We start from the raw sequence: 16,122 nt of genomic DNA, 5'->3' as shown, positions 1-16,122 counted from the left end.
CAAGTGTTATGTGGCAAATTTTACTTCTGCCCTGTTGCTTAAGGCAAAGACCATGCAAAATTGGACAAATGATGCAGCAGCTACAGAAAACCCAGGAGCCACCCGTCCTTGTTCAAGCGTCGACATCATTGCTGCTTTGGGAGGTGCGTCTTTCCATGCGTCAGCTGGGCCATCATGGGGCACAGGGACCGTGGTAGGCAAGTTCTGTTGACTGTCCGCCATACGCCGCCCTGTTCTGCTGCTCCCATATTAAGTCCATTTGTCTTTTCCTTCCTTGCTGGCTTGTAACTGTAAAGTCTTTAGCATATCAAAGTCCAAAGTTTTTATCAAAGTCCAAAGTTTGGTCAATGTCCAAGATTTTTGTCAAATTCTTCTTTTCTTCCACGGCTTGAGGGCCGCTGCCTTTGCTGTGTGGTCTGTGATGGCATTGCCTCTTGCTTTTCTGGTGTAGGAATCGGTGTGAGCTCTCCACTTTGTCAGGTAGAAGTAGCGCTTCCAAGAGACTCTGCACCGCTGCACCATTCTTAATTGGCTGTCCTGGTGAGGTAAAAAACTGTTTGGCCTTCCATGTTGGGCCATAATCATGAGCTATGCCAAATGCATACCGGGAGTCAGTGTAAATGGTTGCCGTCTTACCTTCTGCCACTCTACACGCCTCAGTGAGGGCCTTCAGTTCCGCTTCTTGTGCTGAAACATGTGGAGGCATTCTGCTTTTAGGACATCTTGTTGTGTGACCACTGCATATCCAGTGTGGAGTCATCGATCACCCCTGGTACCATCTATAAAAAATAACTCAAAATATGCATTGTTAACAGGGGCTTCAGTAACCTTTTAAAACTTAAATTTTCTTGTTGCATCACTGATAGACAATCAGGCTGGTATTCTATTTCAAATAGATCAGAACCTTGTTGGGAAAAAAATTAAAAATAGCTGATCTGCAATATCTAGATCACCTATGCCTTCTCCTCCCCCCCCCCCCCCTTTGAACTAGGCTACTCAATTGGAAGAAGAGTAGCCGGGTTCAAAGTAGTAGCAACATTGGAAAGAATGAAAAGAGCACATTGTAGCCGGATCTGACAGGCCAGAAATAAGTGCTTGGGTTGCACTTGTGTGAGTATGCTTCGAATGACATGAGGGGTGAGGACCACTAGGGGGGTGTAGTCCAATACCAACTCAGAAGATTTGTCAACCATTGCCTGTACTGTTGCCACCGCACAAACACATGAGGGAGCTCCTCGAGCCACTGGATCCAGCCTCATGGAGTAGTATCCAAGTGGCCGTGGTTGTCCTCCGTGCTTTTGTGCCAACACTGCCGTCACATGGCTAGAAAGTTCAGTACAGAAAAGAGTAAAGGGTAAAGTGTAGTTGGGAATACCCAAGACTAGAGAGCTGCTTCAGGGGTGAGAGAGAAAAGAATGATTGAAAGACAGTCATAGAGTGGTTGCATAAGAGAGGAAACCGAGTGAGTGGATCCATGGGCGACAGTATGAAACAAGGTCCAGAAAGGTGCAGAGTTTGGCAATAGATGTAGGTACGGGTATGGCCTGGACAGCAGCCTTTTGTTCCTCTGTCAGATGTCCAGTTCCTTGGCCTAAACAACCTTTGTTTTGCAGAACTGGAGTTTGTCTTTAGAGGCTTTACAGACATTTTCTGCAAGAAAAATTAACAGTGTAATTGTGGCCTGTTGGCAGGCTTCCAAATTATCAGCACACAGCACCGACATGCCGTAGGTGTCTGGCTGACCCTTCAGCGTCTTTTCTGGACTGGAAAAAAGAGGGATGTTTGTTGGAGCAGTTAGTTTACAAAACTCTTCTGAACTGGCATCTGAGGTCTCAACCTGTACCGATCCATTCAGTGAGAATTTGATGGATGCAGATAAGGCCTGTAAGATATCAATGCCAATAACAGACATAAATTACAACAGGGCAGAATATTCTACAAACACCTATGAATATTTGGAATGTAATATTCTCTAAGCAAATTCATTATTAATCTGATCCTGCCTGCAATGTCTCATCAAATTTGAGGAAACAAAAAACTTTTACTGGCTGCTCAAGATTCTCACCCCCTCCTTTGTGGATAAGAGCGGGATGACACGTTACGTACTTTTACATCATCTAGCTCCACCCCTTCGATACTGGCCGATCACGTCTTTCTTCACACTTTCATTTGAACTCCAGTCTTCCCATCCACATCACAAACAAGTAAAGTCTCATGCAGAAGGACACTTCTATCCCCAGTCAATATCTGCATCACACATCTTACATTCATCACAGTCCGAACACGGGTCACTAACTGATCTGTTCATGCGATCAAATCTGTCTCTCTCAGTCAAATGCCTATGATTCACCACACACACAATGTTTGCGCTGTTACAGAGTTCAGGAAATTGTGGATACATTGCACTAGGATGCACATCGTTCACACCAGGAGATAACGCGTATGATGCAACTGTCCTCATCTTGTATACAAATGCATTCAATCACTCCCACCCCTCCCTGGAATCAATCAAACTTTAACTGTTTGTAGTACTAGAGATGTACAACAAATTCCACAACAACCACTTCATCACTAATATTTTCCATAAAAGGAACACACATTTAGCAATTATGCACACGTCCAACCAGTCACAGAACTGACATTTACACAACAGCAAAAATATACCTTAGAATTCCTACCTTTCCTATTTTTAAGACAGTAAGATTCACTGGATTCATTATGGGTTCTATTCTGTTCAAGCAAACAACGCTACTGTCCAGGGTTCTCCGCTCTAATCTTTGGCCTTGAGAAGCACACATTCCTTCTCTGCGAAGTCAAGGCTTTCACTTCAATCTCATTAAACTCTGAAGGGAAGGGGGGTGACAAGGGGGAACAGAGCTTTACAGAAATCAAGTGTTAACCCTCTATCTATTCCTATATATATATATATATATTATCACGTATTGACCCTCCTTCCTTCTGTAAGTTTTTCTACTGCCGTTTGTGATCCTAGCACCTATAGTGACCTTTCTTCTCAGCAGTATCTGACTTATGAGATATAGACAACACGTACAGCAATGACACAATGTTAGGACATTAAGACATACAGGACAAACAGCACGGTGGTTAATTGTCACAGAGTTGTCTGCAGACTTTGCATGAACTTGCTTCATGACATAGGGGGACACAGACTAGATGATTCCCTTTCTCCTCCATTGTCCCCCTTGCAAAGTGGAAAAGATTTTTTCAGCAACAACTACATTTGTGGGCAGTTTTAAGCACAAACCTACTTGGGATGGGGGTGCTAAACAAAGACTGCAGAACAGATAATCGGGAGGAGGCTATTTGCAGGCGCGATGAGGGGACTTGAATGTTTCTATGCAAAATTCAGAAAAGGCACTCGTCATTGCAGTGCACAGAATTGGTATGCCAGGTAAAAACATACATAGATGGGATGTCAGAGGCCAGCTCATTTCTGCTGCGGAGCTAAGATGACACCTGAGCGTCAGCTGAAGGTATTGTTACAGCAGATGCTAAAATGGCCGCTGGGCTATGGCTGGCGCTAAAATGGCCACCGAAGGTGTGGCCTGACTGGGCGATGGTGACGGGAGGGTCCAGGAATACTATATACTAGACACGTATCAAGATATATCGACTGGTATTGGCCCCAATAACAACACGGCCATCTAGGGGCAGGACAAAAGGGAGAAAAACATCATCCATGACACGGCCAGGGCGGTGTCCTCAGATGGTGAAGAAGGGCTGCCTTCCTTTGTCTTCAACTTAAAGCATATGAATAATCGCCATCTTGAAACTGCAACTTTCTTACTTCAACTTTACGTCACTTACTGAAACATTTTTCTCTGCAAACTTGAGCAATCGTCTATTAACCAAAATTCCTTCATTATCAGCTAACACGCTTTTCAAGCCTTCTCCGACAGCCCCCACCTTTGTAAAACAACTGTCAGCTCTCTGTGAATATTAACTATTCCCTGCATTTAGACTCATAAATAACACCTGTGCTGGGACCTTCTGATAACGCCACATGTTCTGCATTTTCAACTCCTTCTCACTCAGGACAGTGTCAGTGGCGCAGGGTCTGGGGACGCCACAGTTAAAACAAGTTTCCCTCCGTTTTGGGTTTTGAATTCCACACCTCGTGCACGTCCAATGTGGAACATCATCAGTCTTATCAGAGCCCTCATATGGAGGCGGTCTGACAGGCTTACAGTACTTGTAAGACTTTACATGTTCTTCAATCCATTCTACTTCCTCATAACCTTCAGTTTTTAACTGTACAGAAACCTTATGCCACATTTCAGCGTCTTTCAATAAACCAGCATCATTCAGTGACCCTCTACACTTAATCAACATTTCTGACCACAATCCAGGTAGTAGCCTGCCACCAGACGGCATACCCAATATCTCACATAACTTCTTAACCTTCTTCACATACTCCTTCCCTCCTCTACATGACACCAAGTGGACAGGATCCTGAAGACCCTTATCAGTAGTCTTCTTCTTAAAGAACTTCAACATGTTTCTAATATCTGAGCCCTTTTTCCACTGGAGGTCTGACGCCCTATGCTCAATCACGTGATGTTCAAAGACTTTCACGTCTGATGCCCTATGCTCAATCACCCCCTGGAACCTATACTCATGGATATCTTTAAATACACCTAATATCCGAGCCCTTTTTCCACTGGAGGTCTGAATCGCCCCCTGGAACCTATACTCATGGATATCTTTAAATACACAATAAATTTGCAACAACAACTTAGGTACCTATATCTATCGATTCTGTCCCTTGGTGTCACTTAAGATTACCCAAGACCTGAGGTAAACTTCTTTACCGATGACAACTATAATACCAAACATCAAACATCCGACTGAGATGGGAATCTGTCAATCAACTGAGCCAAACAGACCAACGGCAGACATCATATAATAAATATGACACTTACCGGGCTGTGTGTGAGGTTGATCAGTCCTCTGGTTTGGCACAGTGGATATATGTCCTCCCAGTCCGATGTCGTCGTCCGATAAGTGACACAAGAGTCAATCAGTAAATCCTGCCGACTACGCCAACTGTTAAGGACCACTAGGTCACATTAACCTTTCAGGCCTTGGGTTCCAAATTAGTCCGTGCCTGGATGCATCGCAGAAACCAAGAACTAAACACTTAGAGATAGTTATCAGTTCCCACAGATACGTAGAGTTGAGCTGCGGCAGATATACAGCTCACTCTGCTTAAGGCGTGCGTACACTAAGCGTTTATTGACTTGGTATAGTTCTAATACAGGAAAGGAATGCGTCATTAGCCACGGCATTAATCTCATTGGCTTAGACAAACATTTAAGAATCATGCATTGTTCAGTAATAGCGTAACGTGAGAATACATATGAAATGTCCTTCGAATGTTTATTCCTCCCGGACGGACGTTATCTCGTCCTCCCTGGTCCTCCCTTGTATTCACTTTGTGATTCAGGAGGCTGTAGTACAGTCAGTTCCTTTGTCCAAGTCTCCGAATGGAGGTGTGGGAGGGCTTCTTCTGATAACAACTGCATCCAGACTTGGTTCTCATGAAAAAGAACAGAGACACATCATTAGACATTGCACCGCACCTTCTGCTCTAAAGTTATTTCTGCTTGAATTATTGTTTCACTACGCACAAGCTTATTTATATATTATAATGCTCCATTTTGTATCTAGTGGCCATTTTGAGACAGATTCTTTATTTTTTATGGACCTGTACCTTCTCAATACAACGGTGCTATATGCTGGCTAAAGGCAGTACTGCATGAGGTGACATGTTGGATAGGCTCCGACCGCAGAGAGGCTGGCAATATAGAGTAAGAGAACCCCAATGGAAGTCTTCCAACATCGAAGCTGTACAGCCTTAAATCATAATGTCTTCTGAGGTCAGACAGTGGATTGGAAAGGGTTAAAGTTTGACTCCGCATAGAGCTCCAAGTCAATGCAGGGGGCCGCGTTGTTGTCTCCCCAACCCACAGAATGTAGAGTGACCGCTCTTCTCCATGCTTCTGTATATGGAAAAGCTGTAGGTGTCAGTTAATATTCCACTCAGGGAGAGACCGGCACGGCCAATAGTACTAAAAAAAAAAAAAAAAGGGAACACGGTGCCATCCTTCAAACACAAATTATACATCAAAGAAAAAGGAAAGTATGCAAAGGCACTCAAACCCTAAATAAAATATACATTTTATGAATTCATTAACGCCTTAATTACTGCACATATGCCTTTTGATGGCGGCCATTAATTTATTCTGATGCAATCACCTCTTTACGGCGCTGCATCAGGAGCCTGGCATGGGTCTCCCACACCAGGGGGAGTGGGTGCTCGGCTGCCAGATGACAGCCTGGCACTTGCTCAAACAGTGGGGACCACAGATATCCCTTTCTATGCCACGGTCAATGCGACTACGGCATGTAAAATGCTGACAGTAGGAGGGGACTCACTCATCGGACATACAGGGGTGACAGAGCGTTATTATTTCAGAATAACACATACATAGAGGTAATAGGCATACCTGTGCCAGGTTCAGGCTGCATCTGTCTGATCTCCTGACATGCCTGGTTTAGTAAATACTTTTGCTCATGTAATGTTGGAGCATTTTATCGTAGGCCTCTGTATTGTGTCTATCTGCTATTATTCCTCTTGGAAATGTGTGAATAATGCCACAAAGCCTACAGTTACAACCTAAGGGCTTAGAGGTTGTGTGGAGTGGGATCAGGAGTCGATCCCACTCCATACAATGCGGATGCCAGCTGTCTTTGGCAGCTGACACCCATCCGCAACAGCTGCGATCAGCTGAATCTCCCTGATGAAATCGCAATGTGCTGTTCAGTTGCCATGGCAGCCTGAGGCCTTCTGAAGGCACCAAAGGCTGCCATGGCTGATTGCGGTATAATGCAATACTATGGTATTGCATTACAATCTGTGAGCGATCAAACAATTACAAATTCAAATAAATACAATTGCAATTACAATTATTATATTTGGTAACGCTGTGCATAAAAATATGATCTGCCAAGGTAACGCATTATTTATCCCATATGGTGGATGTCGTCAGAAAGAAAAATACACAACACCAGAATTGGGCTTTTTACCCCGTCTCCAAGAAAACATGAAATAAAAAGCAATCCAAAAGTTATATGTACTTGCACAACTATGTCAATAGAAGAAGAAAAAAGCTATGGCTGTCAGAAGATGGCGGCAGAAAATGTTTTTGTTAGGTGACCTGGAAGGTTCCCTTTAGAAGCTATGTATGATGCTCTCAGCTTAGCACTATCCTTTAGTCTAATTATATTGTAACATTTCTATGGCGATTTCTATGTTCTAGAGTCAAATCCATATGCAACAATCTCCTAGCAAAGATGGTCCACTGGAAGATGTGTCCTCAAGCGTAAATGCTTCCCTGTTTACCCCAAAGTCATCTCCGAGGTTTCGGCTCTCCCCATCTCGGTTTTCAAACTATAGCAGTGAACGTAGGTCTCGGGAAGTGACGCCCATTCACACCCCTCGGAAGAGTTGTGCTACTGAACTACAAATACCGCTGATGTCTTGTACTAGGCCACCAGAGCTAAGTCCGAGGTAAGAAGGTCAAAAGGTTTACGTCTCATGTACCAATGATCTGGGAGAACTCAAGTCAAGTCCATCATGGTCATATATAAAAATGTTCGTTTTTTTTGTTTGAAATTCAGAAATGGTCCTTGAGAAGGACCTTTGAGGGGGCCGAAACGTTGCATGTGATAAAAAATACACTTTTTGATATGGGAGTGCTGGGATCCTTTGGTAAAGATATGTCCTCAATACATTAAAGGGTTTTTCTGGGTATCCATCATCTAGATGGGTCATCAATAGTTGATGAGTGGGGGTCCACCGTTTGGGATCTGTCAGTGCAGTTGAACTGGACGTGCTCATTGTGGTCAGAGTCAGAAGTGTACTAGAAGTTTTCACTCTCATGGAAATCAATGAGAGCAATGTCTTCCATTATACTTGCGGCTTGTCATCGTGGTCGGACCCTGAAATGCAATGAATAGAAGGCATCACTCCTATTAAAATTAATGGGAGCGAAGCCTTCTATTACACTTTCGGCTCCTATCTTAATGTGGACATCTACACTGATCAGGAAGGGTATGGTTTCTCCTTAGGAGACTTATAAGACCATCCATAGGCTTTGGCTTATATTCCCAATCAGGGAATATAAAGGCTTGTTAAAAGGTCTGACATTGTCTTGCAGGAATGCTGCCCTCCAATAGGTGGAGGGATTGCGCCATATCCATTTGCATTCGATTAGACTGGGCATGCTCACTCTCGGACTGACTGCGCAGGGAGAGAGACATAACTGCTTTAGGCTATTCACACATTGCGAGACGCACAAAACTCGAATATGAATGTGAACATGAAAATGAATTCCATTCTTTTAAACATTGCAGCATGTTCTATCTTTGGTTGTTCCCCCAGAATGTCTCGTTATTGTTTTCAATGGGACCTTAAAAGGCATCTCGTGCTGTGCGATGTGCATGCAAATGTGATGCGATGTTTCCTACTGAAATCCATGGGAAACACTTCCCATCCTCTGACGCCCCTGAAACACCGGTCAGTGGGAGAAAAGGGGGGAACTGCTTAGATGGAAGCGTATATGGGCCAGCCGTGAAAATGCCAGCCGATATAGGCTCGTGCAAATAAGCCCTCAGACTTCATTCACATGAGCGTATATCTGATGCATTGGTTTTCAATGCCTCAGTTCAGATGGCCGTTTTTGCGGTGTGTAAAACCAGCCGGACGGAAAAGATAGCAAATGTGGTGCATATTCTGGTCAGCCGTTTTTACGCCGACATGAAAAGATAAGTCTGGAACTATATTTTTGACAGAATATGGCGGCCAGTCCCATGACTCGTATGGGAGCCTATAGGAGCAGCCGAAAAAGGGAGGGAGTTCAGCAGCATCACTGCTACACTCCCTCCCCCTCTCCGCCCCTTGACGGCTGTTGGCAAAGGGAGGGCGCGGGACATCCCGCCCCTCTCTATTGCAAACAGCCAGCATGTGGCGGAGAGGGGGAGGGAGTTTAGCAGAGCACGACGGTATTCCAAGTGCGGCATATACACGCCGCACTCGGCTGTCTGAATGTGCGATTAAACGGGAGATGCTGCCGTGACTTGGTCACAGCTGCCTCTCGCTCATGCAATTTTCGGTCACACAATGGCCGTGACATGGCCAGCTGAAAATGGCAGCACCTGTATGAAAGAGCCCTTAAGGTTAAGTTGAGTTTATAAACTGCAGATTTGCTGCAGAATGCATCTGGAAATTCCACCAAATAGTACATTACAATGCAAGTGGACAGGGATTCAACAAACCCTGTTTACTCAAAGCGGAAAAAATCAGCAGTGGAAATTGTCATGCTGGGGGTTGTCAAACCCATATGATGCTCTTTCTGTTGCGGGAAAGTGACAGATTTTCACTGTGGATTTCATTTCTTGCAATGCATTGGAGTCCACTGTGAAAATTCACACCATAATCTACACCAAAATCCATAAAGAAGTTATGTGAATTCAATGGGAGCTAAGCCTGCAGTAACAAACAGGGCCACTGCAATACGGACAGCACTATCTGCCTCGAGGCCCGTCTACACTGACAGCCGGACCAGCAATCAGCTGATCATAAGGGATCCTGCTTGGTGATCCCCATCAAATCACTATTGATGACCTATGCTGAGGATAGGCCATTGAAAATAAAAGTCCCAGATAACCCCTTTTAAGGTATGAAATTGTGTGCAGCATACACGCATGTTAGACAGATAGATAGTACATGAGGCATTTTGCAGTAGACTGCTCTAAAGTAGAATTTTCTCTATGCCACATTATACGGGTTTTCTGACTAAGAACATTTATTACCTATCCACATCACAGATGATAAATGTAGCATCGCTGGGGGCCCCACGTTTGTATTCAGCACATTGCTGGGGTAAGGAGAGGTTTGAATGTGAAGTGGTGATCAAGCATGGCTGCTCCTTTCAGATTCTATGTAACTGAGAAAGACAGCAGGGGTGTAACTTGGGGGGAAAGCACAGCATATGGGGCATATGCCCCGGGTGCAAAAGGGGGGGCTGTACCAGCCTACAGTCAAACTAGGCAACCAGCTGCTAGCTGCAGGAAAGTAGAGGAAGGGCTAACTTTAGGGATAAAGGACTTTTGATGTAATGATCAGGTGACCAATTGCATGTATAGCAGAGTACCTCCGATGATGTCGTGATCATAGGATCAGTCACACGTGTGGGAAGAGTCGGATTCCAAACTGCACTGTTGGGGAACTTTATTGCAGTTTTTTGTAAGGTATAGAAAATGAAGATGTTCATGAGCAAGTAAAAGAGATCTCACACTACGTGGGGCACAAAGGGGACAGTTTTACTGTGGAGGGCACAAAGATGGATTATTACTGTGTAAAGGAGGGGCAGCCTAAGTCTTGGAGATTGTGTCTTTGATCTCTTAAGACCCCAGCAGCATCTTGGGCTACTATTGCTGCACCAATGGGTTACTTAAGACCATGGTCGTAAGATGTTTTCAGCCGGTGATTTGTGATTCCAGATCAGATCCACAGCTAAATCCATACCCGATGTCTCTCATTAGTTTTGATAGGAATCCCCTCTGTAGTGTATATGGTATTTTTGTAGCGGTACACAAACTTGAAATCCACACGCAGGAGAAAAACGTGGATTTTGCATCAGAAAATCGCATGCAGATTTTTCGCACTGACCATGCTAAATCCACACGTGGGTCTGTGACTCTAAGGGTATGTTATCACGGCGAAATTGACTGCGGAATTTTCCGTGGCAAATTTTCACCTTAAAAACAGCATTAAAACCTGCAGCTTTTGGCTGCGTTTTGTGGCGTGGATCTACACGCAAAATTTGCCCTGTCAATGAGCAAAATCCGTTGAGCTGTATGCAGAGAGGAGTGGGAGAGAGAGATGCTCACATACAGATGTGAATACTGGAGCTAATGCTGAGTTATATACTACTGTATATGCACATTTAGGGCGTATTCACATGAACGTATATCGGCCGCCATTTTCACAGAGCATCAGATCATACAGGCGTATTCCTGTGGCGTAAAAGCGCCCGGCCGGCAAATATAGCGCTGGTCACTTTTACACCGGGCAGCACAGATAGTCCTGGAACTATCTTTTGGCCTGGAATACGTCGGCCGCTGCATTGACTCCTATGGGAGCCAATGACAGCGGCCGGAGATGGGAGGTGGGAGGGAGTTTAGCAGCGTGACTGCTAAACTCCCTTCACCTTCTCTCCTCCCCTCTGGCTGTTTGTAATGGGAGGAGCAGGACGGGGCAGAACTAAGCTCTGCCCCCTCCCATTGCTGGCTGCGAACAAGGGGCGGGGAGTGGGCGGTTGCTTAGCTCTGCCCCCGCTCCGCCCACTGCTATAGCAAACAGCTGGAGGGAAGAAGAGAGGAGGTGAGCCAGTGAGGGGAAGGGAAGGGCAGGCAATGGCATTGCGGCGTCGGCGTATATGCGCCGGGCCTGTGCCATCTGAACAGGCACACAAACGTTAGATTTGTGCGCCCGCTCACGCTTTGCGACAGCAGGCACACGTAAAAATGCCTATGCTCGTGGGAAAGAGTCCTCACACTGCTAAATCTTGTTGCACACTCCTACTTGATAACATTATGCCTGTGTGTGTGTTTTCTGTGTACAGTCTATAGAACACAGCACACATAGCAGAGCAACAGCAACTCCCACCAGTCCTGAGAGTATAGAAAATCACATATTAGCCTTGCAGAGTGGGGAAATGGGGAAAAATACAGCGTACAAGTCATATTATAATGGGCAGAAAGAGTGTTATTTCTTGTGTACACAAATCACAGCTTATTCTCAAAAGTCTTCGGAAAATTCAGATATGCTGTAACCTTTAAACAACATGAACTTTTGTAAGCTCTGTTTAAAGCATGGTCATATCTTATTAAGTTAATCATCACAGGATTACTATTCTTTGGACTTTCTACAGGGTTGTGGATGGAAAAGAAGGAACAAATGGCTTAGTCCAGCAGAAGTTCACATTTTCAAACTGCAGTAACCTTGAAAATACTCCAGGTAAAATGAATATGAGCAGCCTGAAGTAGACAAACCTGATATTACCATGTAATTTAACTACGAAGACAAGAATCTCACAGAATTACCAGGAATGCAAGCCCCTTTCAGCAAAAATATACCAAATACAGACTCAATAACTACTAGGGTTCACAGAAAAATGTACTGTATCATAAACTAATATGTAAATTGTATTGATAATCATATAAAGAACCTGATTGCACCCTAAACTGTCCCGAACATCTATAGATGGAAAAGCAGAGTAACTGTCCTGAAAAGGGCGACCCCACACAGGAATCTAACCCTACCTTACCCATAAGTAAAAAACGTAGAGAAAAAATGGGGGAAGGTATCCAAAGCCCAGGGTCAGGAAGAAATGAGATCTGATCTAAATATTACATATTAGACAAAAACAAAAGTATTTATTTCCCTCTTTACGTCGTTAATATGTTTCATGACCAAAATATCGTTCAAAAATAGATACTTAGAAATTGTATTTAAAAAAATGAAATTAGTATCCAGGACACCAATTTATACAAATGATAAACTTACTGCTCTTGTCCTACGTTTTTCACCCTAAGGGGCTCATCAAGGACCACCAATCAAAAACTTGTGTCACGGTCAAACTTTATCAATAATAATGTGTATAGGCAGATCTCATGTATTCTCAGATATAGATGCTGTTGATTATAATGTATATAACCAAATCTATATTCTCGAGTATTGATCAAAACCATACATCGACTTCAAAAGTTCAAGGAACGAACAAATGTGTCATACAAAAGTATATGACAAGAACACAAACTAACTGGATAAATAGGATATGGGAATAAGATTTGATAAACATGGTGCTACACAAAGTTATGGCGCACAGGGTCCCGAAACATGGATTTCAATTTTGTGTTGTGGCCCCTATAAAACCCAATTGTAAAGTTAAAGAGTAGCATGAGAGAAACGGAAATCCGCTTCCGCGTCTCTCCAAATCCTGTGGGACCGCTGCAATGACTTAAGTAAGGAAAGCGTACTCAAAGTGGCCTCCTTCTGCTACGATAGGAGCAGATCATCCAGGAAGGCATCCACCGGCATCTGCAGGAGATTAAGGTACCGATCCGGGTTAAAGGTACCTGGAAAAAACACAGGTCCAAGGAGGCAATCGCGTCCCATTCCAAGTCACACATACACACCTAAATTTGCATTGTCTTCTGATTGGGTCGAGCTCTTCCTAGTGATTTGCATTTTATCAGCCCTGGACTACACAGTCAAATAGCTCCATGCATGTATCATTGTAGCGAGTTGTAGCTGGTGAGCTGTAAGTTTGAGATTGTTACATTAGGGAATCTTTAACATCTGAGAAGTAACTTAATTACGAAACTTTTAGTACATATAGCCAAGCTCGAAGCAAAAATCCTTGCAATGATTTTATTTTTTAATATTCCGCCTGAAAATATAACAAGGGAACTTTCCAATTTTATTCTGTTTACAGATCATGTATTGTTGACATCAGAACCAAGAGCGACTGAAAGTATGGATCGTCTCAGTCAAGCAGTAAGTGCCCAGTGCATTGGCTGAAATAATATTGGACAGATACACTGGTGGAAATGGAAAGTGTTACACCCAACCCAGAGCTGCAGAAAGTTCATGAAACTTGGATCAGAGTCTCTCCATATGAAGGATACTGAGTAATTAAACATTGGATGAAGTCCATGTATTAGTATGCAAATGATGGGGCCTTTTATTATGCATAATGCTACTTTGTTTTAGGCTGGGTTCTCATAGGGCGGATTTGCCGCGGAAATTCCGCGCGGAATTTAGCAGCAGCGAATCCGCCTGCGGCCGCTAATCTCGGGATTGGCCAGTCATGTGGACGAGATTTCTCAGAAATCTTGTCCACACGGAGCAGCCAATCCGCTGTGGTAAGTCCAGCTGGAACCGCGGCTTCAGAATATGCAGCATGTCCATTCTTTTTTTCATTCCGCTGCGGCCGCGCTCTCCTATATGGGAGCGCCGGCCGCAGCGGAAGAGCGAGCGGCCGGGCCGCTTCAAAGCCGCGGAGTTTTCCGCGGCGGTTCTCCCAGCAGAAATCTCGCGGTTTTTGCTGCGGCCAAACCGCGGGATTTTCGGCGGGAATACACCCAGTGTGAACCCAGCCTAAGTTTATAAGTCGTAAACTGTGTTTTGGAAGAGGGTCCCTTTTGTCCTCAGATTTCGGTGACCAGGGATGCCAAATCGTAGAGTTCGAACTCCGTAGACCCAAATGTCTGACCTTGAGAGAGGTTGGATAATTGGAATGTTTGAAAAGAGGGGATCATATTGTGGAATCTCCCGAAGGACTGGCCAAAGTGCAATGTCAGTACAGAGAGTGGTTACTAGGTGAAAACAGGAAGGCTCCAGTATATGCAGAAGAACACCACCACATGAAGACCCCCAAATTGTGTGGATGGCAGTTGCTGATAACTGCAGCATGGATCCGAGCAGCGGCTGGACTTAGATTCACCCCATGAACAATTATGAACCGAATGCATGAAGCTGGGTTGCATTCTCAGACCACCATGTAATATGTTCTGTTAATCAGATTTCTTTTCCAGCCATGACTAACCTGGTGTACTGCCAGAAGCAACTGGACACATAAATGGAGAACAGTTGTCCAGCCATCACAAGATATGCATTGCAAGGTATCATGACTATGGATTGGCCCATGTGGTCACCAGATTTATCCCCAGTAGAGCATATCTGGGACACCACGGTTAGACGCATTACGTCACATGGCCACCACCCACAAACTACAACTGACTGCACGGGCCATGCTGACATGGAGAGACCCCAACAAGTTATCTGAAAACATATTGAATCAATGCCTACAAGGATCCAAGAGTGTGGAGCTGCTCATGGTGGGCAAACTTCTTACTGAAACTTGTACCGTCATAAACTTTGTCCGATTCATTATTCCAATTTGCTATCATATATTCTGGCTCTGACTCTACATATCTACCATGCTTCATGAGATTCCACCAATTCCTTCTTGGTGTAACCCTTCCAATTTCCACCAGTGTATTATATGTTGGCCGTGTAGACAGTTGCCAGTAATATGTCCTCTCCAAGTTACAGAACAAGGCATAACTACAAGTGCATCATAACTTTCTCTTATCCCCTCAGGTATATGATCTCTCGTGCCAAGTGCAAGAGCTGAGAGACGGCCTCCAGTCCCTTCGTCATGCGGTTCACGTATCCCTAATGCCATGCAGTCCATCATCCTGCCGTCATGGAGGAGACTTCCATTCACACTGTGGGGGAGGGGTACATTCACCAGGGGATGCAACAGGTACATGCCCTTCACTTTTTCATCCTGCTCGAGTAGAAAAATCATCTCAGGTCTGCTACATACACAGTGCTTCTCCAACTTGCTCAGAGGGACATTTATCTTGGCTTTGGGCGCCCCCTACCCCTATGTGGCTGCACTGCACAGGATTTGAACAGAGAGACTTCATCCAGCCAGGTTCAATGGCGGAGTCGCACACGGCTCCTGACACTCAGTCTGTAGAAATGCACTTCATCCTTCCACAAAGAGCAAGCAACACGGATCCCGAAAGTTGGTCCAGTGAGGAAGGAACAGGAGTGTAAGGATGAAGCAGAACAGTATTAGGATTGGAAGAAACAAGGATGTGCAATGCTGTATGTCAAGATTCTGCAAGAGAAGCCTTCAAGTCATCTTTACAGAGTGCTTAATGGTCTCCTTAACAAGACTAGGAGAATGAAGAATTGTTGGTACTGGGTGGAGTGCTGCAGCTCAGGTATATAGCCCTGTCTCATAGTCATTTATAGATGAACCAAACCTTTGAACAAACATTTACTAACACTTTGTAAAAAAAATAAAATAAACACTTTATTAAGAATTTAATGACATTTTTTATTTCATATAAAAGTTTTCTGAATCCATTGACATGGATCATAGCAGATTAGAAACAGTTAACCGCTCTCTTCCAGCACTACTTTTATTCATAGGCTGCCTGGTAATGCAACAC

The 16,122-nt window shown here is 44.3% G+C and overlaps 1 protein-coding gene across 1 annotated transcript in view; it reads left to right on the top strand.

Annotated features, from left to right (window-relative positions):
• KCNH3 (potassium voltage-gated channel subfamily H member 3) overlaps window positions 1-15,905 on the top strand; it is a 71,746-nt gene extending 55,841 nt beyond the window's left edge. Inside the window, exons 13-16 of the mRNA XM_066585548.1 lie at window positions 7,344-7,594; window positions 12,021-12,106; window positions 13,587-13,648; window positions 15,257-15,905. Of these exons, the coding sequence (XP_066441645.1) occupies window positions 7,344-7,594; window positions 12,021-12,106; window positions 13,587-13,648; window positions 15,257-15,721 (864 nt within the window). The 3' untranslated portion in view covers window positions 15,722-15,905. The remainder of the gene's footprint in view (window positions 1-7,343; window positions 7,595-12,020; window positions 12,107-13,586; window positions 13,649-15,256) is intronic.
• The last annotated feature ends 217 nt before the right edge of the window (window positions 15,906-16,122 follow it).

Source organism: Eleutherodactylus coqui, chromosome 1 (genome assembly GCF_035609145.1).
Source record: "Eleutherodactylus coqui strain aEleCoq1 chromosome 1, aEleCoq1.hap1, whole genome shotgun sequence".
NCBI lineage: Eukaryota > Metazoa > Chordata > Amphibia > Anura > Eleutherodactylidae > Eleutherodactylus > Eleutherodactylus coqui.
Note: the sequence above shows the minus strand (reverse complement) of the source record. Positions and strands in the feature narration are given on the sequence as shown.